This window comes from Diadema antillarum, unplaced genomic scaffold, assembly GCF_040938485.1.
Source record: "Diadema antillarum isolate AM-2024a unplaced genomic scaffold, OU_Dant_1.0 seq00001809_RagTag, whole genome shotgun sequence".
Taxonomy (NCBI): domain Eukaryota; kingdom Metazoa; phylum Echinodermata; class Echinoidea; order Diadematoida; family Diadematidae; genus Diadema; species Diadema antillarum.
The window spans coordinates 122,900-150,051 of NW_027272484.1; the positions used below are offsets into that span (position 1 = coordinate 122,900).

At 39.3% G+C, this 27,152-nt stretch overlaps 1 protein-coding gene across 1 annotated transcript; it reads left to right on the forward strand.

Annotated features, from left to right (window-relative positions):
- The first annotated feature begins 1,421 nt into the window (after positions 1-1,421).
- Positions 1,422-19,595, forward strand: LOC139712462 (ribose-phosphate pyrophosphokinase 2). Its single transcript, XM_071624278.1, has 7 exons — positions 1,422-1,780; positions 5,159-5,342; positions 8,034-8,132; positions 13,737-13,861; positions 14,531-14,704; positions 18,389-18,548; positions 19,503-19,595. Exons 1-7 carry the CDS (start codon positions 1,599-1,601, stop codon positions 19,593-19,595), a joined length of 1,017 nt encoding a protein of 338 aa, XP_071480379.1. The 5' UTR covers positions 1,422-1,598.
- The last annotated feature ends 7,557 nt before the right edge of the window (positions 19,596-27,152 follow it).

A 27,152-nucleotide genomic window follows, 5' to 3' on the forward strand; every position in this document is an offset into this window, starting at 1 on the left:
TATTATTCTCTTTATTTTTCTTGACCATTAATCGCAAGTGTCTCCATTTGGCAAATATGGACTTATCGGTTTTTGCGAACAAACTCTTCATTAATTTTGTTTTACATACATGTAATATGTTCTTGCCGGAAAATCAGTTTAGTTCAATGTTTACATCATATGTGTATCTTAATTTTGTCTAACTTGACTTATGTGCAAACCTATACTATTGTATCCATTCATGTATTTTTGCATTCATGTATGTACTCATTGATCATTTACCTACATGTTGCTGTTGTTGATATACTGCGAACTTCAAACAATGAGAGAGGGGGAGGAAGGGAAAGCGGGGAGAAAGAGAGCTGGAAAAGTTCCTGTTCTCTGAATTATTATTATTCTATTCACCATTTATTGGCATGTGTCAAAATGTGACAGCATCATTCCAGCTTGCACACATCAGTTTCATTCATGCAAATAATCAAACAATAAAATGGATTTAAAAAAAAAATCAAAATTCATTTTTTTTAGGACATCAAAAAGGCTCTCGACCAACTTGATCATCTATAGAGGGCAAGGGAATTTATTATCAACCTGTACATCTGGGAACGTGTAACTTTGACAAGTTAGGAATTTGCAAAATTTCTGCTTACATACCATTAATTTCTTTACTATTAATCATTCTCGTAGTGTGCTATCACAAATTTGTGCAGAGTTCCCATCTATAAAGACGGTATAGCACGTGGAATTAAAAATAAATAAGAATTTTGTAATAATTTTTACTTGATGGTCTGATTGTACCAAAACTATCCACACAGGATTTCACTAAATCTCTGCATTCTTTTTTCCCTACAGTTCGCATGTCAGAAATTCCTAACTGGAAACAGCATCAGGATTAGGGAGAAGGACTATGAATAAATCGAGTGAGCACAAACATGTGTATGGGCCTTCTTCCGTCTTCTTGTGCATCCTGTCCGAGTGGTATAGGAAACATCGAGGCTGTCAGTTCATGCTGGGAGAAATCTTGGTTTATCACAAAGGGCGAGCTCGAAGTTGAGCATCCTTATTCACAATTAATCATTATAGGTCCCCTTTGCGTAAGGACAAAAATATTTTATCTTAACTATTATGATTTGTATAAATTATTTATAAATGAAGATTATTTATTATTTTTTAAAAAATTCAATAATATTGAAAATAAAACAATTTTTTAAAGAAGAAAAACAACTTTTATCAAGTTTTGAAGCTGGATTTCGCGCGAGTCACTGACGTGAAAACGCGCGCTTCTGGCACGCATTCATGCGTACGACGAAAGCCAACATACACAGCGACAGCACACATAACTTGAATTTGATATCGCCGGCGTTTCCCCCATGCTTTTGCCCGCGCTGCTCCGCCCGTGAGACGTGACGGTTCGCTATTTCAGCGTGTGCCAGATTCGCCATAGTAGGTCACAGCGAGTCGTCGCCGGCGCCGCATGTATGCTTTGTATGCATGAGGAGCACACACGACACATGGTCGATGTTGTTGCACATAGAGGCGCTATCATATCATAAACATCTCTTTGTACTTGTGAACGGTGGACGAGATTTGACAGTTTCTTATCTTTCCGCGCCGATCATATGGTAGATATTCTCATTTCCGAAGGGATTTGTGCAGAGCCGTTACATCAGCCTCCCAAAATGCCGAACATCAAAGTTTTTAGTGGTTCTTCTCACCAGGATTTGGCCCAGAAAATTGCAAGTCGTTTGGGCTACGACCTTGGCAAAGTTGTCACAAAGAAATTCAGCAATCAGGAAACTTGGTAAGTTCTTCAGGTTTGCCAATGTTTTATTTTCAACTTTCTTGTACCGTAGTTAGATCTATGTAAATCCATCAAGCTTGGTAAGCTTATTCTGATACTGATAGTGATACATTCTACTTCTTATTCTATCTCCGTCATGAACCATGTTTGTTGAGCTTGAGTTGAGTGACTATCCCCATCATCACTGATCATGCATCAATCATCAGCTGACTCCAACTTGTATTAGTCTTTCATGGCAATATTCATCACTTCATGGTCATGTCAGTTTTCATGGTCATGTTTATTGTAGAAATTGTTAGTAAATGTTTCATTGACTATAAACGTACACCAACAAGAGAAGGAAGTTCATTAGAGATTATCAAGTTTGAGTGATTTTCATGCAGGACATGGATTTGTTGAAATTTAACCTGTTGTAATTTAGTTTGGCACTTCATCAGGGAGCATGCATGTCAACCCCATAAATGTTATTAATACCCCACATACACTGGTCTCTGTCTGTGTCCCTGTAATGTAGTATGTTCGCTAATGGCTTAAAATGCATCAACCTACGACCACCAAACTCACAGTCCATAGGTAGAACTAATTTACATAACCTAAATATGCCGGTCAAGTTCAAATACTGTAGAGCCTAATCCGAAATGTCCATGTTTTTGCGTGATTAATTTTTTGCGCTAAGTTAAGAGGCTCAAAAACATATTTGCAGGTTCTTGAATTTGTGCTGCACGATTGTCGACCCATTTGAAATGTGCAGAGAAAATTGTGAAGATACTTGTATGTTCAATGGTTTTAGAATTTGCACTAGCCTAAAGTAGCAATAAATACATGAAAAGTAGCGCACCGCGAAAATTTGTGTGTTTACAGTATGGATGCACTCCAATAAGGTCAAAGTTCAAAAGGTCAATGAACTTCTCTTCATAAGCACAGTATTCACAATACTGTGGTGTAGATACAGGTTCTACTCTCAATAACTTTCCACAGATTTGAGCTATCACCACCAAACCCACACCAGAGGTACATAACCTTGATGCCAGTCAAGTTCGAATAGAAATATTACATGATATATTTGCGGAATGAAATTTTCGAGAATTGGAGCCGATGGCCTCTTTTGCGGCATGAAATTTGCGCAAATTGCCACTGCCATTCAATGCATGATATAGTGTAGACAAGAACTTTCGAGTGCATTTAATTTCGCAAATCTTACATTAGCTTGCGAAATTCGCAAAATTAAAATGCATGTGAACATTCCTTGTTTTACAGCACATATAATGGGTGAAGTCTGACGAACCTCAAAAGTCAAAATGTCAATGAAATTTCCCTGATTTTTAAAGCGTCATGTATTGTGTGCTCTCGATACAATGTAACTTTCCACTTTTTTGAGCTATGACCACAAAACTTACAGCACAGGTACATCACCTAAAGATGCTGGTCACTTCTGAATATTGGTAAAGTCAGACAAGGTCAGAGGTCAAAAGTTCAATGAACTTACATTGAAAAACACTATGATCACAAACTGCAGTACCGGTATACAATTTGCATGCAGGCGAGACATTGCTTGTTGTTTGCCTTGTTTGCCTTGTTTGTCTGTTCGTTTTCATTTATCATACTGACCACTTTTTTAGCTTGCAAGAAAAATGTTTCTACTTTAATGTCTTATTTGGTTTGTTGTATAATAGAATCTAGATCTAATCCTTATGAAATACTTCAACTTGTTTTTTCTTAAATTTTGTTGAATTTCAGAATTGCATATGTTTAATTGACAAACTGCATCAAAGAATCATTGTTTGTGTCAAATTACATTGTAAATAATATCTAGTTAACTTATGTTTTTGCAACAACAACAAAAGTCCCCAAACCTAACCTCCATGTATTACAAACTGTACATTTTAGACCTTTGTATACCAAGAGTCACAAATCAGGTGCAAGAATCACACCTTGGACGTCTTTCTAATGCTCACAGTAATACATCAACATGTACTGTACTGTACATGCCTTTCTCCACACCTCACAAAAAGAAGTAAACAAACACTAACAACCTTTTGAGACAATATCATTTTTAAAATCAGAAGCCAAAAAGTCAGAGCCAAAAATTATATTAAGAGTGCACCAGATCACATGGTGACAGTCAACATCACACGCACCATTCAGTGACACAAAACAGCAAGAAAGCTTAGATACAGTTGTACATTACCACCAAAATTTTTATGCAGAATCATTAAGCACCAACTTTATTTCTTAGTCTTGAGCACCATGAGTCTTCTTTCTGTGGAAGCTTCACACCGGGTGGGTTTCCTCGAACGAATCATACATGTATGCATTTATTTGCATACCGGTTCCTATTTATGACAACATGATTTATAGTTCAAAAAGGCTTTAAAGCTCCCAATGGGGGTGGTGGGGGGGGGGGGCACACCACCCCACACTCAATTGCTTCACTCCCCCAGCGCCTCTGACATGTCAAAAATATTTCATGCCTACATGTAGCTTTTCTGTTACCTCCTAGTTTCCTTTCTGCATTTTTGAAAATGCCTTCAAGGCGTATTCAAACTGCTAAGGTGTCCCAAACTCAATTGTCTTCTTGACCTGGGCAACTAAAATTATCACTGGGCAAGTAAACTGAATGGGCACTTACATGAAAAAAAAAATTGATATGGAGCATTTGTTTGAATGCCCATTCAGGCATGTAGAAGTAATGTGTATCTTTTTTTTAATACCCTGTATGTTAGTCAACCAGCTCACAGGAGCAGACGCAGAGACTTCAACTCTCCCGTTTTCGACGGGAGATCTCCCGCCGAAAAACCCATTTTTGCAAAATCTCCTGTTCTCCCGCTTGAGATTTAATTTCTCCCGCCCTGGCTCTGTGTCTCCCGTTGGAAAGGATTTCTTACTTATTGCTATCGTATGTTGAAAAAATAAGCCTTAGTTAGCACCAGAGAGCATCTAGAACCTATAGGATCTTTGCGCTTCGCACACATCAACTTGGAGTCTGCCGTTTTCTAGGGGTTTCGGGCTGGAGAATCTCCAGATCAGAAGGTGCTTGGGGTTGGAGTCTGTGCAGATGCTTTTACCATACACACCTTTGCCCCTTACAACTTGGAGCCACAACATGGTTCCATGACATTTGCTCTTGCGACAATTGCTCCCATGAAATATCTGCATGCTAAAACAAACAAATTCTACCCACAAACATACAATTGTAACCCTAACCATCACATCAAACAATATCTAAAACCCTATCACAACCCTAACCCCAACTCTTAAGTCCATGGAGAAAATAAGACTGGAGCAATTGTTGTTGGAGTTAATGTCATGCCACCAACTTACACGAGTGCTACTACTACTGATAAAATATTAGTATTTACTGTGCTTTTCACCTTTCAGTGTGGAGATTGGTGAGAGTGTACGCGGGGAGGATGTCTACATCGTCCAAAGCGGCTGTGGCGACATCAACGACAACCTGATGGAAATGTTGATCATGATCAACGCCTGCAAGATTGCCTCCTCCTCTCGAGTCACAGCAGTCATCCCTCTCTTTCCCTACGCCCGCCAGGACAAGAAGGACAAGGTTGGTCGCTTTGAGTTGCAATTTATTTTTTTTCCAATTCAAAATACATCATTCCAATCAGATCAGTCAAAATACAGGAAAATATATTTATTTCCAAGATATTTTCACTCTTCTAGCATTTATAATGAAAGAGCGCCTGACTTAAACCTCTTTCAGAAGGCAGTGGGAATAATGTTACCCTTAACATAAGTTGAGGGTGTGTATACTTTTCAAGGAAAAAAAAAAGAATTGTTAAAACCTTTCTTTATATTGTTACTTCATACATGACATCACAGATTGTAGTACTTAGTCTTCTCATCCCATGATGGCCGTTAACAACAAAAACTATAAAAATTATTCACTTTTGAACAAATTGTCTGATTTTCCTCAAACTTTCACTGATATGCTCTGCTACATGAAATGTCAATGCACTCTCTCAATCCACATGTAAGTTTGGTTTTCATTTCCCTTTGAAAGCTATGTTATGAGGCACACAAGTATCCATTTTAGGGTCAGTTCCCTGGGTGGGCAGGTTTTGAAATACATTAAAACCTGAAATATTCGCAGCATGAAATTTTTGCATATTGTGGCTGACGGCCTTTTTCGTGGACAAGAACTCTGGTGAATCTTGGCTTCTTGTGAAATTTTTTGAAAATTTCATGAACATGAAAATTTGGGGTTTTACAGTAGGATTGCAGTGATGAAGTACAATTCTAGAACAGACAATGGAGATAACTGATACTATGTATTGTATGTACAATGTATGTGTTACTGGAAGCTATCAGAGTATGAATTCTAACTTTCGAGAACAAAAGCATGCTTGAATTCCTAGACAGAAAACTGACTTACATTTGTACATGTTGCGAAGATTGAAAGTTGGGGGAAAAAATGTAATAAATTCATAAACGTGAATGATTATGGACAATGTCAGAACTTCTCTTGACTTTCCAAAATACAGCTCTGCCCTCTTGAATTCCAAACAGTAGATATCTTCACTGTTGGGTAACCTTGATTATGTCAGGGCTATGTGATGCAATATTTGGTACCCTGGGGTACCAAATGAAAATTCGCCATTTTGTCGAATTTATTTTTTATTTTTTAAGCGCTGTACCCTGGCTTACCAAAAAATGTGTCAAAATATTTTTTAGTATTATTATGCACAAAAATGTTTTCTTATTTGTGATTATGCAACAATTAATGCATGCAACTGATAATTATTTTCTGCTCTGAACCTTTTTCTTTCGCATTTCATCTCTTATTATCGACCATTCGCGCACGCGTAGAAGATTATAAAGATGGCAGCCCCCATGATCAAATTTTGAAAAAATACAGTTGATTTTAGGATGACTTTTCTGGGCTTTCGGTGATTTTTTTTTTCTGAAAATAAAAGTTACGGTAGATGATGTTTACAAAACGGTGTGGTGCTAGAAATTACTTCGAAAAACACCTATGGTGCTAGTTCATTGCGACGACTTTGCCGTATCCGAATTCAGAATCGGCGTACGTATCTGAATTCGGATATGCATTATAAATAATGGTCATGAGATGGCGCTATACAATGCGGTACCCCGGGTTACCACGGTACCCCGGTGTACGGCGTGCTGAATCATGTGATGAAAGAATGTGTTCTGATCATAGATGTTTTTCAATGAGAGAGTTCTGTCTACAGGCAGCAGTAAAGTATGATGAGTGATGACGCCAAGAGATGAAAAATGTATCATCACTGAGACAGGTACACGGAAGACTGTCTGTCAGCCTTTGAAGTAGATGCACAGACACCAATATGGTGTCATGATTGGTCGTCTGATAGTCAGAGGGCGACAGTGATGTACGAGTGGTTTTATGTGTTTGTTTCGGACGACAGAGTGCAAGGGGATGCTAGTTACCTGTAGCCCTTCTGTCTCAGTATAGCAGAGGTGTGACGCAAGTACATGAAGCAAGTTCCTCGTTTGTGCAAGCTACAATAACAATATATAATGTATGAAAGGTCTTAAAGGCACAGTTTGAAATTATGTTGGCTCAGTTTTGATAGTTGCTTACTGAGCTGTATATCATGAAGTTTATGTTGATTAAGAAACATTAAAATATACATAGTTTTGACAAGCAAGCTGTCACCACAGAGATAACTTTGGATAGATATCACCATGCCAGCAAACCATTTTCCAAAAGATTTGTGACATATGGATATTGGAAAGTTTTCACTTTATTGAAGCATTTGATAATGATTTTGATTTGTTTTCATAGCTTCATGTTCACATGAGGAACACCAGTATTAAGTAGAACAGTACAGCTCAGATTTGTAAAATGAAAAGCATTGTTGGGTTATGCCCTGGATAGAAGACAGATGATGTCAATTCCTTCATCCTTCACCTTTTTCATATGTGATATACAAATCTTTTTATCATTTTGTAGGTTTGGAAATATATGAGTTAAAAAAACATGAACAAAGTTTTGTCATTCAATCCAGTGTTGCAAATGTTGAAATGGCTAGAGTGAAAAGGAAATGATCTGGAAAAAAAAAATATTGTAAATTAATATCATGTGGTATCATAAAGGGGTTAATAAATATAAACTGAGTACAGAGATGACATACGGGGGAACTCATCCTGACAGAACTATGTTACAGTATTTGTGTTTTTATGATGCATCACATGAAACTTATACCTTCTTCTGATCTCATTATTACTCTCCTAAATCTGTGTTGGTAATCAGAGCCGGGCACCAATCTCAGCCAAGCTGGTGGCCAACATGCTGTCAGTGGCTGGAGCTGACCACATCATCACGATGGACCTTCACGCATCACAAATCCAGGTGAGATTGAAAGAGGGGGGAGGGAAAGCTTGAGCCAGGGACAGGGAGGGGCAACAATAAGGATTACGGACAGGTATGGGGTGTAGGGACAAGGACATATGATGGAGAAGACCAGGATCGGGAACAGCAACAGGGACCGGGAAAGGACCCGTGACAGGGAGGTTCCATTAAACTAACAGGTGAGATACAAGAATGTTGACTGTAGAGGGACAGTGGATTGACTAGAAAGGGGCAAGACAGGGACAGAAGAATGGCAGGCATTGACAAGAGAGGGAAAAGGCAGGGACAGGAGAGGGACAAGACTGGGCAAGAGAGGGACAAGGCATTGGTAAGAGTGGGACAAGACAGGGACAGGAGGAGGACAGGGCATTGATAAGAGAGGGACAAGACAGGGGAAGGCAGGGACAAGGCATTGGTAAGAGAGGGACAAGACAGGGGCAAGAGAGGGACAAGGCATTGGTAAGAGGGGGACAAGACAGGGGAAGGCAGGGACAAGGCATTGGTAAGAGAGGGACAAGACAGGGGCAAGAGAGGGACAAGGCATTGGTAAGAGTGGGGCAAGACAGGGGAAGGCAGGGACAGGGCATTGGTAAGAGAGGGACAAGACAGGGCAAGAGAGGGACAAGGCATTGGTAAGAGAGGGACCAGACAGGGGAAGGCAGGGACAAGGCATTGGTAAGAGAGGGACAAGACAGGGCAAGAGAGGGACAAGGCATTGGTAAGAGTGCAGCAAGACAGGGACAGGAGGACAGGGCATTAATAAGAGAGGGAAAAGACTGGGATAAAGAATGAACAAAGAAAGAAAGGAGCCTGGATGTAGAAATGGATGTGCTTTTTGCCGTCAACAACAAATACAATATTGTGCTTGTTTTTAACCCAAGTAACATCTCCTCTCACCTTCAGATAGAACTTGCTTCATTTGTCAAGTATCAATTATTTCCATCAAATTTCTCATTTGCAGTCACATTGCAACTTATTGTTGGTTATGTTTGTTTTTGAAATATTGAAAAATCCTTCATTTCCATTAGTCAATTCCATGCAGCCAATGCTATCTAATTTGACTATTCTGCATACTTGTTCCAAGAGGCTTGTTTCGGCTTTCCTATTCTTATACATATATTCCTGTAGTGTTTACTGCTTTAAGCACCATTTTACATTTGATACACATAAACTTTTTAATATTCCCATAATGTCACGCTAGTACGTGTAGATGCAAGAAACAGAATACTGTAAAAGTGGAAATTTTCACGGTGTTGAAATTTTCGCGCATTTCGTGCAACCAGAAACTACCGCGAAAATAACAGCGCGCAAATATTTTTGCTTGCCATATGTTCCTGTGCGTGATGTCTTGATTCTGCGGAATTAAAAACACACCAAACTCTTTTGACCCCGCTAAGCGCAAAAAATTAGTTGCGCGAAAATATCCACTTGTACAGTACCAGTGTGGGCTGTGAGTGTTCGCAGAACTGCACACTGAAGGCTGACAAGCTAGACAAATGCCATACTCTGTGCTGCATCACTCACAAGATACTTGGGTCCAAATGAAGCTTGTTACCTGTGTTTTACTGTGGCTAAATGGGGAAACACAAGTGGAATATCTAATGGCCCTGCAAACGAGATATACCAGTAACTAAAGTGAGGTGGACAAGGAGAAAACCATTAGGAATGCTTTCTGCAGAGGGATGCAGTCCACCTTGTGTTATTGGAGAGCCAATCTACAGTGTAGATTACAGTGTACACCATACAATGTATATTTCACAAGGTTTTATTTTGGTGAATTTCTTGAGCTGGGTACTAATCGCAAAGTTAGCAACGCAGTAAAATATTAACTCTGATCCCAACATGACTGCACCATGCACACATACATAATTTCTCTGTTCATTACTGTACTCCATGATCGCAAACTTAACCACTTGCAAAATTGTTGGGATGTCCAGATTCGCAAAAAACTTAGACTCACTAAATGTATGGCATATGCAGTATCTACAGTTGTTATGTGGTATGTTTTGCAGTATGTAATCTTAAAGCCTCCCCCAAATGGCAAATCAGACCTTGAAATCTGAACATTGCTGGAGGTTTTTTTCCGACAATTAAAGTCATCTATTATCTTCTAGCCTTACTTGATAGGTTAGTTAGACTATGTTGCCAATGGCACATTCCTTCACCTGCATTTTTTTGTTGTATTCATTTTTGCACCATCGATAACAATCTAACAGCATGCACAGCACAGCCTTTGCACCTCATGTGTGCAGTGTGAAACCAAATTTTAATCCATGCTGCTTTCCTCAGGCACATATCATAGTTGTCAGGAAATTTCGCTTTCAAGAGCAGTTTTAGCATTTTATTGCACCCACCCACACACACACACACAAAATTGTTTCAATTTGCGCTGAAAATATCATTCCCTTCTTTGAATGTATGTAAATTGTATGCCATTTGACTACTGCAAACTTTTCTCCAACTGGAGTAGAACTAGCTGGTATTGATTTGATCTATGTGATATTGCATCATGCTTTATTCTTTCGACCTGCACTGCCTAGAGCTAGAAGTGTTTTGAACAAAGTACAAATATGCCTTCTATTATTCTATGCTGTTGCATCAGAACTTGAGCTGTTCATCTGAAGCACAAATTAAATTTTATACATAATTGCAAGATCATCTGGCAGCTTGTCGCTTGAATTCTCTTCTTGTAATATTTTAGTAAACGTACATTGCTACCATATTGCTCCTCACCAGATCAATGCTAAATGGAGTTCTCTGTTGATAAAAAAAAAGGAAAAAAATCAGATGACAAATAAATGTAAATGCATTTTTTACTTTTTTTTATGTTGGATGCTAAAGATAAAACATTATATAGTATTTGCTAAACATCTGCAATCCTTTATGACAGCTGGCCTCACTTAAACAACAGAGAGCACGCAGATGTCTGTCTGGGCAATATTTCTCTCTGATTTTCCCCCTTGCTACACAAGGAGGGGCACACACAACCTTATACCACACACCTCTGTCTGGCGATTTAGTTGCTTTGAGCAATTTGTGAATAAATTTCAGAGAATCAATGTACCACAATAAATGGCAAATGCTTTCTGACAAGAATGTGGATTTCACGATGGTACTGTACATGTATAGATGATTATCGGTTTGAGAACTGTCCTAGAAGATAACTTTGTGAGAGTAAAAACAAAAGAAAAGGTCTAGAGTACAGAGACTATGAGACATTTTGGCTGGTGGTCTGCACATGAGCTAGATGTAGCAGTCACATGGCTTGCCAATATTATCACATGTTATGTTTGAATGCTGCAAGTACCTGGTGTACATTTGCTCACGATCTGTGTTTTGTGACGTGTTATGCACTTCAGGGGTTGGGATGGATTTTCAAAAATGAATGCACACTTACTGGTGTTCAGTGGAGGGCTGTGCTGGAGAAGATGTCAACATAAAATAAACATTCCCTTTATACTGCTAAATGTAAATTGTTCTGTAGGAATGAATGCGAGAGGTGATTCACATCTGTATAGATGTGTTTATTATTTTTTTTTATTTGCTTTACATTGGTTTCATCGAAATATAAATGATTTCAGATTTATTATTTTGTCTATAAATTCAGGGGCAGTGGTGTGACTTCATAGTCCTGGGCCCCATTTTATCAAAAGATATAATCGATAATAAATTTCACCATATAGGCTGCCATAGACTTACCATAGAAATAAACTATAATCAATTATAACTCTTCATAAAACAGGGCACTGGACGTACCAGTATCAGCTTGCTATTGTAAAACTGTCAGTCCTTTTAAAATGAGGCCCAGTGTCTGAGGGAAAATAAAATGACAGTTTCTCCCAGTATACATTGAGTACGCTTCCTGATAAGCTGCTTTAACAAGATGCTTTTGATGGAGTTTGTTAAAGTGTTAAAGAAGGCTAAATGACACTTTGACTGGTTACTGATAGTATCAGATTAATTGCGATGCCAAACTTCCTTAATAGTGTCCCAGGCCAGGATTGAGTCAATACAGTATGACCCTCATGTCAACTGTGCCATTACAGGCCTGACTTTTTGATTGGAACACCGCAGGAACACTGCCTAAGTGCAGTAAAGATGTATGTGAAATGCGCCTAATGTGTTCTTTTCGCTACACAGTGGGACTACAGCCCTTCTTAATTAGGTCACATTTTGACTTGAAAACACTACTCGTCCCTCAAGAATGTCTCAAAATAATGACAAAACTAGACACAAAAACTAGACACAAGAGGCGGGAAATTCAATTTCCGTGGTTATGATGGCTATTTTCTGACATATTCCAGATAGAAGGCTTCTGCTTGCCGCAGTAAAGAGTAAATACTCGCCAACTGGCAGTGGGACACAGTTTGTGGGACTACACAGTGTGGCCTGCAGTGTCGTGCCCATCGTCGTGTGATGCTTCATTCTCACGTGTTGTTCATTTCATTTAGTGAAGAAAAAAAGACTCATATTTTGCATACATGGTAACAACTTTTCTCTCTTTAGCTCCCTCTTCAAATGACTTTGTGTGTGTGTGTGTGTGTGTGTATGTTTGTGTGTGTCTTTTTTGTTTGTTTATGTGTGTTTGTTTATGTTAGGCAAGATTGAAAGGAGCCACAAGTTTCTGAATGAGGTTAAAAAAGCACTAAAGTTTAATATGTAAGGAAGAAGAAAACAGTGCTCCATTAAATGGTAGAATATTAGGAGTTCCCTCACTGAAAGGATCAGCATTTTAATACATAAGAGTGCATATTTTATGTTTTCCATTTATATTCTGAAGACCACATCCTTCGGAAATTACTTGGTAACACAGCTATCATAATTTGAATGTAAGCAGGGAGGTTTTGATTCATGTCACTCTTTTAGGCAATGTTTTTAATACCCATCTTTGATTCCTGTAATATTATTAGTTATCCCCTGCTTGTTCACGAAATACGGGCAAATATTTACGGTCTGGTGCCATATTCCATGAGGCCGAAGGCCGAATGGAATATGGCACCAGACCGTAGATATTTCCCGTATTTCGTAAGAACAAGCAGGGGGTGACGATTTTATCTTTTAGTGTAAGTGCTAACCTTCTTCTCGCTGATTTCCCCTCGTGAGTGATGTTGAAATCGCCGGCTGTCAGCCATGACCATGTTGACTTAGGCCTATACGTTACGTCTCGCGAGCTGATTACTGCATGCGATGCGCGCATGTACGTACACGCCATAAGATACTGCAGTGCAGTAGCCAGATAGATATAAGTTGCTGTTGTTTATCAAGCGTCTAGTGGTCTCAGGTTATGTGCGCAATACGCTTGAGGACCGTGCGCTGTCCATTTGTTTTGTACAGGATTAGCGCGCAATTTCCTATAAGCGTCTTTGGTACACGCGCAGCTGGCTGTGTAATACAGTATCATGACGTCATATCCACGTAATACGGGATATATTAAGTGGTTAATTGACCAATGAGATTACAGAATTCACGATCACTAAAAGATAATGTCCTTGATTCGGCTACGCAGTGCTGGCATCTTCTGTGAAGGGAGCCAATGGTGTACAGTTCTTTGAAGGTTCCCATGCTCTTACACTTTGCTGGTCTGTCTCGTTTTTATCACTCCAGGGGTTCTTTGACATCCCCGTGGACAATCTGTACGCAGAACCGGCAGTTCTGAAATGGATTAAGGAGAACATCCCGGAGTGGGGGAACAGTATCATCGTCTCACCGGATGCAGGTGGTGCAAAAAGGTAAAAGAAGAAGTTAAGGTATCTCCAGAGACCATAGAACAAGTCTTGTCCATTGATTCAAATGGTGATGAAGTTTGATTACCGGTAGATATTTTGCCCCCAAGCCCTCCATTTCATAAGTAGGCTTATCTCCTAGTCTGACATCTCACCCATAAAAACCAGTGAGAGCATTTTCAGCTATCTGTCAATAGAAAAAAAGAAAATCTTGGTATTTCATCCACCTCAGAATTCCTCAGTCAGAGTCTTATCTGATGAAACATGTTCATAAATTCATGGACACATGTTTATTCACACTATACATTTATCCATCATGTTTAATTGTGTTTAGTAAATTATAAACATCTCCCTGGGTTCATTAAAATGACACAAGAAGATAAATACATTTTGGGGAAGAGCAAATTGTCAAGTTTAACACTTGTACCTCTTTTAGAAAATATCTGCTTGAGAAGAGTCAGTTACCTGGATAGTGTGTAGAAGGAATCAAATTTGAATTTATGTTTGCATTCTACATTGAGGCCCTCAGGAGCAGGGGGGGGGGGGGTGTTTGTCTTTGACCCTGCTTTTGTCAGAAGCAGGGCCCCAAGACAATGTTCCAAAGATCAAAAGCACTGTTAAGATAGAGACAATCTTCTTTTTCTTGACAATCTTCTTTTTGCTTGACTCCACTAGGGTGACATCCATCGCAGACAGACTCAACGTGGAGTTTGCCCTCATCCACAAGGAGCGCAAGAAGGCCAACGAAGTCGCCTCCATGGTCCTTGTCGGCGACGTCAAGGACCGCGTGGCCATCCTGGTCGATGACATGGCAGACACCTGTGGCACAATCTGTCACGCAGCCGAGAAGTAAGCTGTGACAGATATGTCTATTGGGAATAGCAGGAGTATCTTCCCATTGCAAGCACCGCACAGTGTGATGATAATGTTCCTTTTATTTTTTCTTCCCCCTCATTTTGATTTGAAACCATGTACTAAGTGAGCCTTAACGATATCATTTGGACCTATTGAAGGATACCACAGCCTAAACACACACACACACACATACACACTACAGCAGAGTATGCATTGTGATACAGGTGACTGCATCACAGTCACCTTTGGGATTGTCTTAGGGACTGGCAGTATTCTTCCGTTCTATCAAAATTTGTTATAGTGGAATGGAATAACACACCATAGACTTTAGTGATAACAGTTTTGGGACCTGAATTTTTATTTTGTTGCAACAAGATTTGTTGTAACCATGTTTTATGTGAGCACCTCTACTGCAGAATTAGTCATGGCTGTGAGAAAGACAAACAGTAGCAACCGCAGCAGACATCAGATTGGAGAAAACCTACTTCTAGCACAAAACTGCTAAAAGCAATTCATTCACTCTACAGAATTAAATGTGAGGGCGACTGTTTCATCAGTAAATACCTCAACTTAGAACTCAACAGAATTGGCCAAACCCTGTGGTGTGAAGTCATGTGAGTGCTAACACACTTTTCTCCAGGTTGGTAAATACCAAAAATCTTGGATGTGTCTTATACTATAAAAGTGAAATCTTTTGCTAATTACGGGCAACCAGAAACTAGTGCAAAAATAAAAGCACACGAATATGTTTTCTTGTTGTAATGTTCCACTAATTGATGTTTTAAGTTCACAAAATTAAAAACACCTGAAATTCATTTTACTCGGCTGAGCACAAAAAAAAAAAATTGCTAGCGCTAAAATATCCACTTTCACATTATTCAAGCACAACAAGTTCCCAACCTGCTGGTCTGGTCCCAGTGTTCAGCTCCTGTGAAATTTGTGAGTGAAAAGAGTGTGGTGAATGGAGTCCAGTACTTATGAGCCTTTTTCTGTGAGGCAGGCTGTGAGCAAATGTGACTCGCGACAACGGTTTCAGGCAAAAGTCGCAAGAGCAAATTCCCTCGTAGGCGGGGTACAAAGATTTTGACCATTATCTTTGTCGATTTAGGTTTTTTGCAAAAATCGAATCTTTGATATGTTTTCTATATCTACGCTAAATTTCATAGCATATGACTAAGTTTTTCCTATCGAAAATGGAATTTTAAGCACCCTATGTTGGATCGCACTCGTCAATTTCGAGCTTCTTTCGAACGCCGCGCCGATATCCCCAGTGTTGCTATGGCGCAGGGTCTTGCATGTGATTGGCTGGTGCGTCGCATACATTTACATAATTCGGCTTTTGGAGACACCAGTTGCAGCGTTTGGGGAATGCTTTGTCCACTCGTGCACGATTACATGCTCCATTGTTCTTGCTATAGTGCTTTATATACGCTCGCTCTGTAGTGCGTGCTCTTCGTTTGGCTTTCTATCCAAACTATTCTACCGCAATGTTCGACAACGGAAGTGAAACAAAAATCATGTAGCATGACATAATCGTGTGAAAAGAAAACTAGATATTCTCAAATTTGTCTACTTGTACATGTAGTAAAAATTATGACAGCAGACTGACTCAATGGAAGGTATATGGAAAGGAGCGGTCACATATGACTAATTATATTCAAATACTTCACGTCAAGATCGCACCAAACTAACGAGTTGTGTTTGTTTGTTTGTTTGTTTGTTTGTTTGTTTTAATCTAATTACCCGTAGCACCACCGAACAAGCAACATATGCATGTCTTGTAAAATCAAAACAAACAGGAAGCGTGACCCTTGCCAGCACTAGCAATTTTCTGCCTTCAAAAGGGTCGCCAATGATAAAGACAAATCAACCACAATAAAAACGTGATTTGTAAATGTGTGGATTCGCCACCGCTCCTGTTACATGCACATGGTCATGGCGTGTGGATGCCATTGCGTAATGCGTGCACCATACACATGTACATGTACACCATACGTGCAGTTATTGTATTCGCCATCTTGAAAGACGTAAAGTAAACAAACCCGAGCGAAACGCATTGTTTTTCGGCTCCATACGCTGAGCTTCGAGGAAGGCGCCCGGGAAATTTAACTCTCTCAGTGAGCCAATCAGAAGGCGATGTGGTTGCTAGAGGCGGAGCTTAACATTGATTGGCACCATCGTACGGATGGGTGATTCTCCCCTTGCATCGCCGCTCGGACATTGTTTTTGAGAAAGAGGTGAATCTTCAAATCCTGTTTTCTCGCAATTTTGTCAGGCTAACAACTTAAAAAGTGCATTTTATTTCTCTTTCTTTGCCCACTTATGGTAACGAAGAATACAAGTGTTTTGTATCAATGCAAAGCTTAGGAAATGGGCAATGTGATTCAGTGAAAAAATGAATCTTCAAAATTCCCGACTTTTGCCTGAAACCGTCGTCGCCAGTCACAAATGTGATGTTTACAAGCTGCTAAGGGCAGGCAGTAAGAAAAACTCAGCTATCTATTTCCAGCAGTTGTAGGCAAGCAGGCAAAAAACAAACAAACAAACAAGCAAACAGACAAACAAATAGAAAAAAAACCCCGAAAAACTGTACGCTGAAAGTGTGAAATGACAAACTGCCAGCTGCCAACATGTTTTTGTCGAGCCCACCAGAGGTGAGGGGAGACTAAGGGATTGCCTGCGGCGTCTGTCTGTCTGTCCGTCTGTAACGCTACAAAAACTTGAATAACTCTCTACTGAAGACTTCAATGTCAATCAAACTTGGAGGGAAGAGTGGTTATACAAAGTTACACATTTAACCAAACATGAAGGTCATCTCAAGGTCAAAGGTCACAGGCAGGAGTCAATGAACTTTTGGGCCCAATGTCAAGTTTTTACGACGCGTTTCGATTATGGCTCATAACTTTTGATGTATATGTCCGTTTGTGACCAAACTTGGATGGTAGATGTCCCTTGGGGAGTTGAAGGTCACCACAAGGTCAAGGTCACAGACAGGGGTCAACAAACGTTTCGGGCCCAATGTTAAGTTTTTACGGCGCTTTTTGATTACGGCTCATAACTTTTGATCCTTATGTCCGTTTGTGACCAAACTTGGATGGTAGATGTCCCTTGGGGAGTTGAAGTTCATCACAAGGTCAAAGGTCACAGACAGGGGTCAACAAACTTTTAGGGCCCAATGTTAAGTTTTTACAGCGCGTTTCGATTATGGCTCATAACTTTAGATCCCTATGTCCGTTTGTAACCAGACTTGGCTGGTAAATGTCCCTCGGGGAGTTGAAGGTCACCACAAGGTCAAAGGTCATGGGCAGGGTCAATGAACTTCCAGGAGTTAGAAAAACATTAATTTCTTCTACGCGACTGGACGAGACACATTTTGGCGCTTGCCTTGTTATGTATTCTTTAAGATTAAAGAATTGACTTTTTGTAGGAAGCACAATTATGAATGGGTCAAATATTCTATTTTTTTTTTTAGTCCAAGTTAGGATTGCGCCTTATACATGGGAGCACCTTTATTTAAAATACATATGATATTATGGTTTAATTTCTGTGCCTATCATGAAATTGATTCATGTGACTTTTGGGTAGTTTGTGATGCACAGCCCTGTGTGGAAAATTTGAATGTGACATATCTCTGTTTAAAGGGTAACCAAGCATCTCCACCTTTGCTTTGCCCTCCAGGTTAAAGGACGCCGGTGCCATCAAGGTGTATGCAATCCTGACCCACGGCATCTTTTCAGGCCCTGCCATCTCGCGCATCAACAACGCCTGCTTTGAGAAGGTCGTCGTCACGAATACCATTCCCCAGGAAGACAAGTGTAAACAGAGCAGCAAGATTGCAGTGAGTGTTGTAGGGATACGGTTTCAGTCTTGGGCTGTAACCAAGCAAGCTTCTTTGTTTTATGTCCCATTTCCAGAGACTCCAACTCTCCCGAGTTCGACGGGAGATCTCCCACCGAAAGCCCATTTTTGCAGAATCTCCCATTCTTCCACTTGAGATTTAATTTCTCCCGCTTGAAATGATTTCTTACCTAATTTCATTGTATGTTGAAAAATAAGCCTTCGATAGCACGAGAGAGCATCTAGAACCCTAGACCGCAAGAAACTTCGTGCTCGTGATGTGCGCTTCGCGCACATCAAGTTGGAGTCTCCCGTTTGCTAGGGGTCTCAGGCGGGAGAATCTCCCGATCAGAAGGTGCTTAGGGTTGGAGTCTCTGCATTTAGAATAAATGTTGAAATATTGCTCAATAAGTCGGTCCTTTGCCCGTTCAAGAAAGAAGATGATTTATTCCGTGTAAATTTGTTGTGGTTTAAGGTTTTTATACCTTTTCACAGTGATGGAGTCATTGATGTTAGCATGTAGCCTGTTTAATCTTCCTGCTATGTATGGTGGTATAGAGAATTACAGTTCTATGTTCCATTCCATTTCACTTCACATAACATTGCTGTCATAGCCAGCCTTGCTGCAGTAGCAGGTGTCATGGTAATGGCGAGAATCATGCTTTCTGATTGCTACATGTAATTGCTGAAAGAATTCTTCATTCTGGCCAGATTTGCTCTCATAACATATGCTATGGAATGAGTGAGACCTTGGTTAAAATATGCCTATTGCCTTTGAGTAAACTCTGTTCATATGGTAATGTCAAGAGATTTTTTGATGCTCATGCTTTGTTGTGTTGGGGGAAAATATCAAGTATTTGTTCCACTTTTTGCCATTGAAAACATACATTCAATGCCCCCTTGACCGAGATATTCTTCAATTCACACCTGTTTGACCTTCTCTCTTTCCTCACAGGTCATCGACATTTCAATGATGCTTGCCGAAGCCATCCGCAGGACGCACAACGGCGAGTCAGTCTCGTATCTCTTCAGTCATGTGCCGCTTTAGTGGCAGACCGGCTTCTTTATTAAGTTTCGATGTAAATAGATGAAAAGTACCAACCAGTTAAACCATCATTGTGTCTGTATGAAATATGTCCATGAATTATATTTTGTTCCAGTTGTATGGATGAGTTGACTTTGTGTTCATCCTAGCTGGCTGTATTTTACAGTTGTCATGAGCACAGTTTAGTGTGCCGTAGGAAGAAAAAAACAAACACTAAAGATGGCTGATAAAGGATATAAGCTGTAGTATCTGCAGTATCATATGCACTTCATTGCCCTGCATTGCTTTGAAATATTTAAATCTGATATTTTCTCAGAGCTAATTCTAGATACAGCTCCCTCAGGGTAGATAAAAACTAGACTCCTTCAACGACATTTTAGTAATGTGCTATGCTCCTTGAATTTGTGTTTCTTGCATCCACCATCGCCATCATCATCAGGATTTTTTAGACTTACCATTTACTTTCTTGATTATTTATATCATTTTGTTGTGTAGCACAAGCCTTTCTAGAGGATTTTGGTGGGTGAATAGCACTTAGTATACTGTAGCTGAAAAGTTGACTGAAGTAATAGGCCTCCGTCTCAGAGGGTTTGTCCGTCTGTCTCTCTATCCTAAGATCTTCTTATCACGATTTGCAGAAAACTGTCATGTGGATTGTGTTGATCCATATGCTTTGTTCAATTAGCATTATTATGTAAATGTGCTTATTTTGTTTGTGCAAAATCCTACACGGTCAAAGTTCATTAACTTCGGTGGAAGTTGTCATTTTCCAGCCATAACATGAGCGAGAAATGTCTTTTTTAAAAATAATTTGGTAGGAGAGTTAGACACAAATAGGCAATTATTTCAAAGAAAGGGCATTTCCTATGTAAAAGTAGGTAAAAGGTCAGTCCTCAAGAAGGTGAAAGGTCATGATCAATACTATGGGCAGGGCAAAATGATTGTGTCAGAAGTTGGAGGCATCCGATCCCAGTCATCCAGGCACAAAAGTCATAATTGCAGTACCTGCTATGTTCATGTCTTTTTTGATATGTTTACATGTCACATTTCCTTCTGAGGGTCATAAACTTTCTTCAACATCTTTCTTTATAATTTTATTTTTGAAGAAAGCCAGCAAATTTGCATAGAAATTGCATGGAGAATTTTTGTTCTACAGCAGGGTCACAGATATCCCGATTGTGTAGTGATTTTGTAAATTATTAACACGTTTTATTCAGACACATGAAAAACTACTTGGCTCTTGCTTCTTTCTGCATGTGCTCATATTTACCATCTGCGTACAAATTATCACATTGAGAAAAAACATGATGAATTAATTTTTATGTTGAAAATGATGCAAAAACCTCAGAAGATCTTCAAAAAACTGAAAAAAAATTGATGTATTGGATGTTATCTGGTAGAGGCGTCATTGCTAGCTGTTTGTAGGACAGTCAAAGTTTGATACAGTGGCTTCATTTCATACAAGTTGTGTTTTCTGTGAGCCTGCTGATTGCAAAAGCCATGAATATGATAATATCATAATGATATCATTATGACAGCTCATACACAGTACTTCTGATATCCTTTTATCTGTCTTTTGTGTTTATGTTTAGCATCATGTTAAGGGGACTGTAAAGTCAAAAAATTACATCTCTTGAAAGGTTTGCCTGCTTGGAATACAACTTTTGTAAATCTGGCAAAAGCGTCTGACATAGAAAGTACTTCGGCACTAGCTTTGCTGACACTGAAATCACCGCACAATGGGGTACCTTTCAGGTATGAGTGAACTACTGCTCAAAGCTATGACAAAAATTTACAGTCCCTTCAATGTATACATTCAACCGATTGGCTGTTCTACTATGTGGATGTGCTATTTCTTTCCAAGAGTTGAACAGAACAAACAATATTTTGTCATGATCGGTGTGTTAGTGCAGTAGAGCACATTTAAAGTTAAAACATAGTAGTCAGTAGGGCCTTCACACTCTGCAAGCACACGACAACTATGTTTTGGCTTTACTCCTATAATTTGGTCACAATGTCCAGTTGCCAACAGTATACAGTCAAGTGGAGTAATATCTTATGCATGGGTAGTGCAGATCGGTTAATGAGCATGTGATCGGAAGTTATTCATGTGGATCATAATAACATGTTATACTTCATTTCCGAGATTCTTGACTAGTAATATAAGAAAAGTATCCACCCATATTCCAAAAATTTCTTTGAGAAACAAGCTTGAAATGCACCTTAGGGAATAATGAGAGCATGTTCAGTTGTGGGGGGAAAAAATCAGGTGAAGGGTTGCATTGGCAAAGCAGCATTTATTTTTCTGTGAGGGATGAGTGAATGATATTTGTCTGAAATAATGTAGAGATCCAGAATATGTTGTTACTACAACTCTGTGTTAGGGTTGTTGGAATTTTTTCTGGTTTTTATTTATTTATTTATTTATTCATTCATTTTTCTTTTTTGCTAATCTGTGTGTTAAGAAAATGTAGCATAATGTCAATATTTGTTTTTGTGCATAGTAAAGTCACTTAGAGCAAGAGGTGATACAAATGAATGTCACTTCTTACAGGTCAACTATACAAAGTAAAAGCTGGTATGTGTACACCAGTAGAGTACACTGAATGCAGACTTGTGTTTATTTATGTCATCATAATTGTGATATGTGGCAAGCTAGGAGTATGAATTGTCTGCGAGTTTGAGACCACTACTGAATAAGATCTTACAGAATATGTACCACAAGTGATATAGGTGGCAATATCAAGATGTGTCAAATAGAAATAGCAATTTGTTTGCACAAGGTAGTTTTTTTTTTCTCTCTTTCTTTTTGTTTGTTTTTCATGAGCAGGCAGTCACTTGTGGACTCTTGTTTGTTTGTTTTGTTTTAGAAATACCATATAATTACACTTCAAAGAGAGTGTGTATGTTTCACACTCTTTCAAGTGTTGTGCTCTTTCCCCATAGATTTGTTATGGAGTGTGTGTTCATTTACATTTCATTTCATTCTCTCAATTCTTATTTCATTCCCTACATGGGTCATTACCATTCTTCCTTGTCATTCCTCACCCCGCCCCCTTTCAATCTTCCCTCCTTTACCTTAATATCTGATGATGCACCACCACCAGTACCCCCCCCCCCCCCCCATCAGCACAAACACTGTCAACCTTGCAACTGCCAAAAGGCATCAGAATGCAGCAAAGTGTGTTGACCTTTTTCAGTTTTAGCACTTCTCAAAACCTGTGTGATATAGCTGCCCAAAGACCAGGATTTTGGATTATCAACCCTGACTGGATTCTTGACCTCAAGGTCAATATCTGGTTCCATGACCTTTGCCCCTGTGACAGTTGCATCTGCATGCTAAGCCAAACATGAATTCTATCCACAAACATAACCCTACCCCTGATCTAATCCTCACACCAAACTAAACCCAAAACCCCGACAATCCTAACCCTAACACTGTGTCCTTTGAGACTGGAGCAATTGTCACAGGAGCAGATGTCATGTCACCCAATATCTACATGGTAGCATAGCTGTATCAGCCTCCGTTAATCCCATTCACTGCCCCCCCCCCCCCATGTCATACTACACCACACCACATAACTGCAGACCTGCCATGGTCCCCAGATTCCACAGGATGCCCTTTGAAGAAGAAGAAGAAGAAGAAGAAGAAGAAGAAGCAATATCTTGTCATGCATGCCCCAACAAAAGAATAAAAGCCTCCTCAATTGGGCATCTGAGATGATTGTAACCCAAGTATCTTCCCAAATGCTCTTTGGAACTTTTTTGATTTTGATGTGTGGGTGTTGGCATCCTTGCACACTGTTCTAAACCACTTCCTCTCCCTCCTCCATCTCGCATCCCCCATCTCTCTCTCCTCTCTCTCTCTCCTCCTGTCCTCTCTCTCATCCTCATACCACCTGCCATATCTATCCCTAGCACTCCTTTGTGTGTCATACACAATCATTAAGTTATTTTTAGAATTCAGGGACACCATGATGGTAGCGAGATATATCTGTGAAAATGTGTGGGGTTCTTTTTCCTGTGTGTGTACATACATTTAATATTCTTTTCCCGTACTAATACATGTAATGTATATTGCTGCATTGAGGTTGAAAATAATGTCCCTGGACTCCGAAGCGATTATTATTACTGTCAAGTGTGGTTCCTGTTCTTAACACGAATGTTTTCATTCATCAATAAAGGTAAAGAATTCTACACTCGCGTGGCATCATTTTGTTCTAAACGTGTGAAGTTGCGAAGGTATTTGTGTTGGCTTGCTGGATAGTTAATATGTCAGATATATGATGTACTACCCTTAACTAAAGGACATTATGCAAGAGTACAAAAATCAATGGCAGGGGGCTTTTTAAAAAGGAAAATGAATTGCCATGTTTCAAGTTGAATTTGATATTAATTTGTAAGCGAAGTAACAAGAGTGTGCATGTGTTGCTGGAATCAATTGTCGAATGAGAATGTGCATAGCAAGAGTGACTGTATGTACACCATGGTGATTGTACATAAATTTGTATGTATGGTAATGTATGTCCATATGCATGTATGTCCATATGCATAGATTTCAGGCTTAAATTAAATATTGACAAAAATACATTTTAAGCCGTACAGTCAAAATGAATTCTTGAATAGACTACCAACTGTATCAGTTAAAATGGAGTGAGTTTTATTAGAAAACATGCTGACATGAACTATATAATAAGTGAAACTTTAGTGGTACCACTGTAAGTAGAACTATGCTGAATATATAAATGCTAGGCAAAAGTATATGCAAAAACGAGTTCATTTCAAAAGAAAACAACCTAATTTCAGGGAAAATGCTGTGGAAAAAAAAAGTACTGGTGAAAGTATAAAAATGCAAAAAAAAAGACTATGAATAAAAAGTAATAAATTGTGAAGTAAGATTTCACACACTACATTACTAGAGTACATTTTTCTATTCAAAAGAAACGAGATTGAAAAACGGAGAAGTCTGATGCCAGTCACATTTCACACTGTTGTGGGCATTTGATGCTGAACTGAAAACCATGTTGTCGGTCAGATATGAGAGTGTCATTATTGACACTATAGGTGGGTCTTCATCAGCTTGAGCTTGAAGAATAGCTCGCTAATGGGGGATCAGAGAAATAAGCCCGAAGTCAGCTGAAATGTACAATCGCGTCTTCACCAGCTGGAGCTTCAGGCACAGTCAGGTTTATAAGCTCAATGCTAACACCCTCCCACCCAACTGCCTACATTCCTGCGTGGTGCGCAACGCATGCACTGCCGATGAGCTGATGAAGACGCATTAAGATTAGCCCGCTATTCTGCAACTTTGCTGGCTATTCTGCAAATAAGTCCAAGATTTCTTTGGCTTACTTTCCGATAGGAATAGCCGGCTATTTCAGTCTTCATTGCAAATTAGCGGGCTATTTTCTGATTGGGATAATTCTTTGGATCAGAAATAGCCGGCTATTCTTCAAGCTCGAGCTGATGACGACCCACCGTATGAAAAACTGAACAATCAAGACAACTGCCTCGTGCTCGTGAGTTCACAATCACTAATACAACCTGTATCTCCCTCATTCTTCCACTGGGATTGGGGAAAGAGGGCCTTACACAAAGAAATGTTGGGATACTGTACAGCTACATTACATCACTAGACCCAGTCAGCATTATATAGGGATTTACCCCCACGGAAAAGGTTGTCGCAAAGCAGAAGGGCAAAATGTACACAACAGATCTGTGTGAATATCAGGCATGAGACAGAGAAAAGTTGAAAAAAGAGGAGAGAGTTTGCGAGAAAGCACAGTGACCAAGCTGCGAGGGAGCGGAGCGACCGAGTGGTTGGAGGGGGGTGTCCCCCCTCCCAAGGTGAGGACTTTTTGAAATTCAAGGTATGAAAAAACTCATTTTAATGCATTTTACAACTGAAATTTACTATTGTTATGAGGTACATTTTACATTTGCAGCAAATATGAATGCTAACTAATCATTGATGACACAGTGTGACTATTTGAATGTCTACAAGTCAATTGTCACGGTAACGACGAGAATCCAGCTTCTTGATTGGCTGTTGCAATGGGAAGTTGTCATTCCAGCAAGAGTCGCTATCCTAACTTCTTTTATGAAATTTGTTGTGTACTCAGATCGACCATTGACAACGACAAACATTAATAGTCTTGATATTGGACAGAATAATGAAGATATATATGTACATAGGTGTCTTTTCAAGAAGCCTTGTGCAAATGCCAGTAAAGTCACATTCTCCCAACCACAACAGCCCTTCAACAGTCCCCTCACACTATGGTGAATGACTTTCTTATATCCAGATGACCCAGACTCACAGTAACTTTCTCCTTGGGTTAAACTTTCCTGAACAATTCTCACAAAGTATCCAATTATTGTTGCAGTTGTCTATAACTGAATAGTCAATATACAATGATATACACGATTGAATAAGTTAAAAGCTTCAGATACAAGATATAAAAACACCTGTAACCTACTGCATACTAATGCCTCTTTTGATGTATACATTACTAAGTATAAATACCTATTGGTAGCACCATTCTCTTCATTTACACAATTATGCCTATAATTTACTTATAGTGACACACACAAGACCTGCCATGCATATACAGTATAGAAATTTGTTTGGAAGACTGAGCCAAGGTAGTATGCTATATTCTGACTGAGAGTTGATTCAAAAGGCACTGGACATAATTTACTGCTCCATTTTTCTCTCCTTCATAAAAATGTCACAAAATGGTTAATACAAGTGTTGTGCAAATTACTTTATACCATGAATAAACATACAATACAAACATACAACATTACTATGTATGGAATATCACCAAAAGCAATATTTGCAGAAATCGAAACCTACAGTAAGGTGTTAATACAGGTACTGAAATAAATGAATTTACGAGGTATGAGTGGCAGGATTTATGATACAGTTATCCAACTGTCCAGAAAGCATCACAATCTACATTATGTGTACTGTAAAACAAAGAATATTCGCGGGCATTTCAATTTTGTGAATTTCGCGAGAGCGGAGTTTTGCGAAATTAAAATGTACGCTTACGATCTTGTCTGCACAATATGCATTAAATGTTAGAGGCAACTCGTGAAAATTTCCTGCTGCGAATAAGGTCGTCAGCTCCCATTTGAAAAAATTTCATGCTGCGAAAATATTGTGTTTTACAGTACATTAAAAAGTGCACATAGGTTGAGACCGCTTATCATGCTTGGACTTATTTAAAAGAAATTTTACAGACACATTTAAATGCCATCCTTTGAATGTAGCACCAGTTAAAAAGATACAACATTTACAAATATACAGGGAAGAAAATTCTTAGCTACAAGGCAGCACGGGTACACTTGCATACATATGCGGAAGCACCATTCTGAAAATATGAATATACCATAAATAGTTTTATGTGCATTACAAGTGCGCTTTTGTGGCAGGTTGGTTACCATGCTTATCATATTCAAACCATAATACATAACTTCAGAACATTCTTCTTATTTGCTGACATGATTATGAAGACCATAATATTAAACATGATGACAGTTAAAAAAAACCTG

What these genes read in the sequence shown, in the direction of transcription:
- LOC139712462 (XM_071624278.1), top strand. Translation starts at nt 1,599, where the DNA reads ATGGTAGATATTCTCATTTCCGAAGGGATTTGTGCAGAGCCGTTACAT. An exon ending in GCCAGGACAAGAAGGACAAG is followed by an intron (nt 5,343 to 8,033) that starts GTTGGTCGCTTT and finishes GTTGGTAATCAG; the next exon opens with AGCCGGGCACCAATCTCAGC. An exon ending in GATGCAGGTGGTGCAAAAAG is followed by an intron (nt 13,862 to 14,530) that starts GTAAAAGAAGAA and finishes TGACTCCACTAG; the next exon opens with GGTGACATCCATCGCAGACA.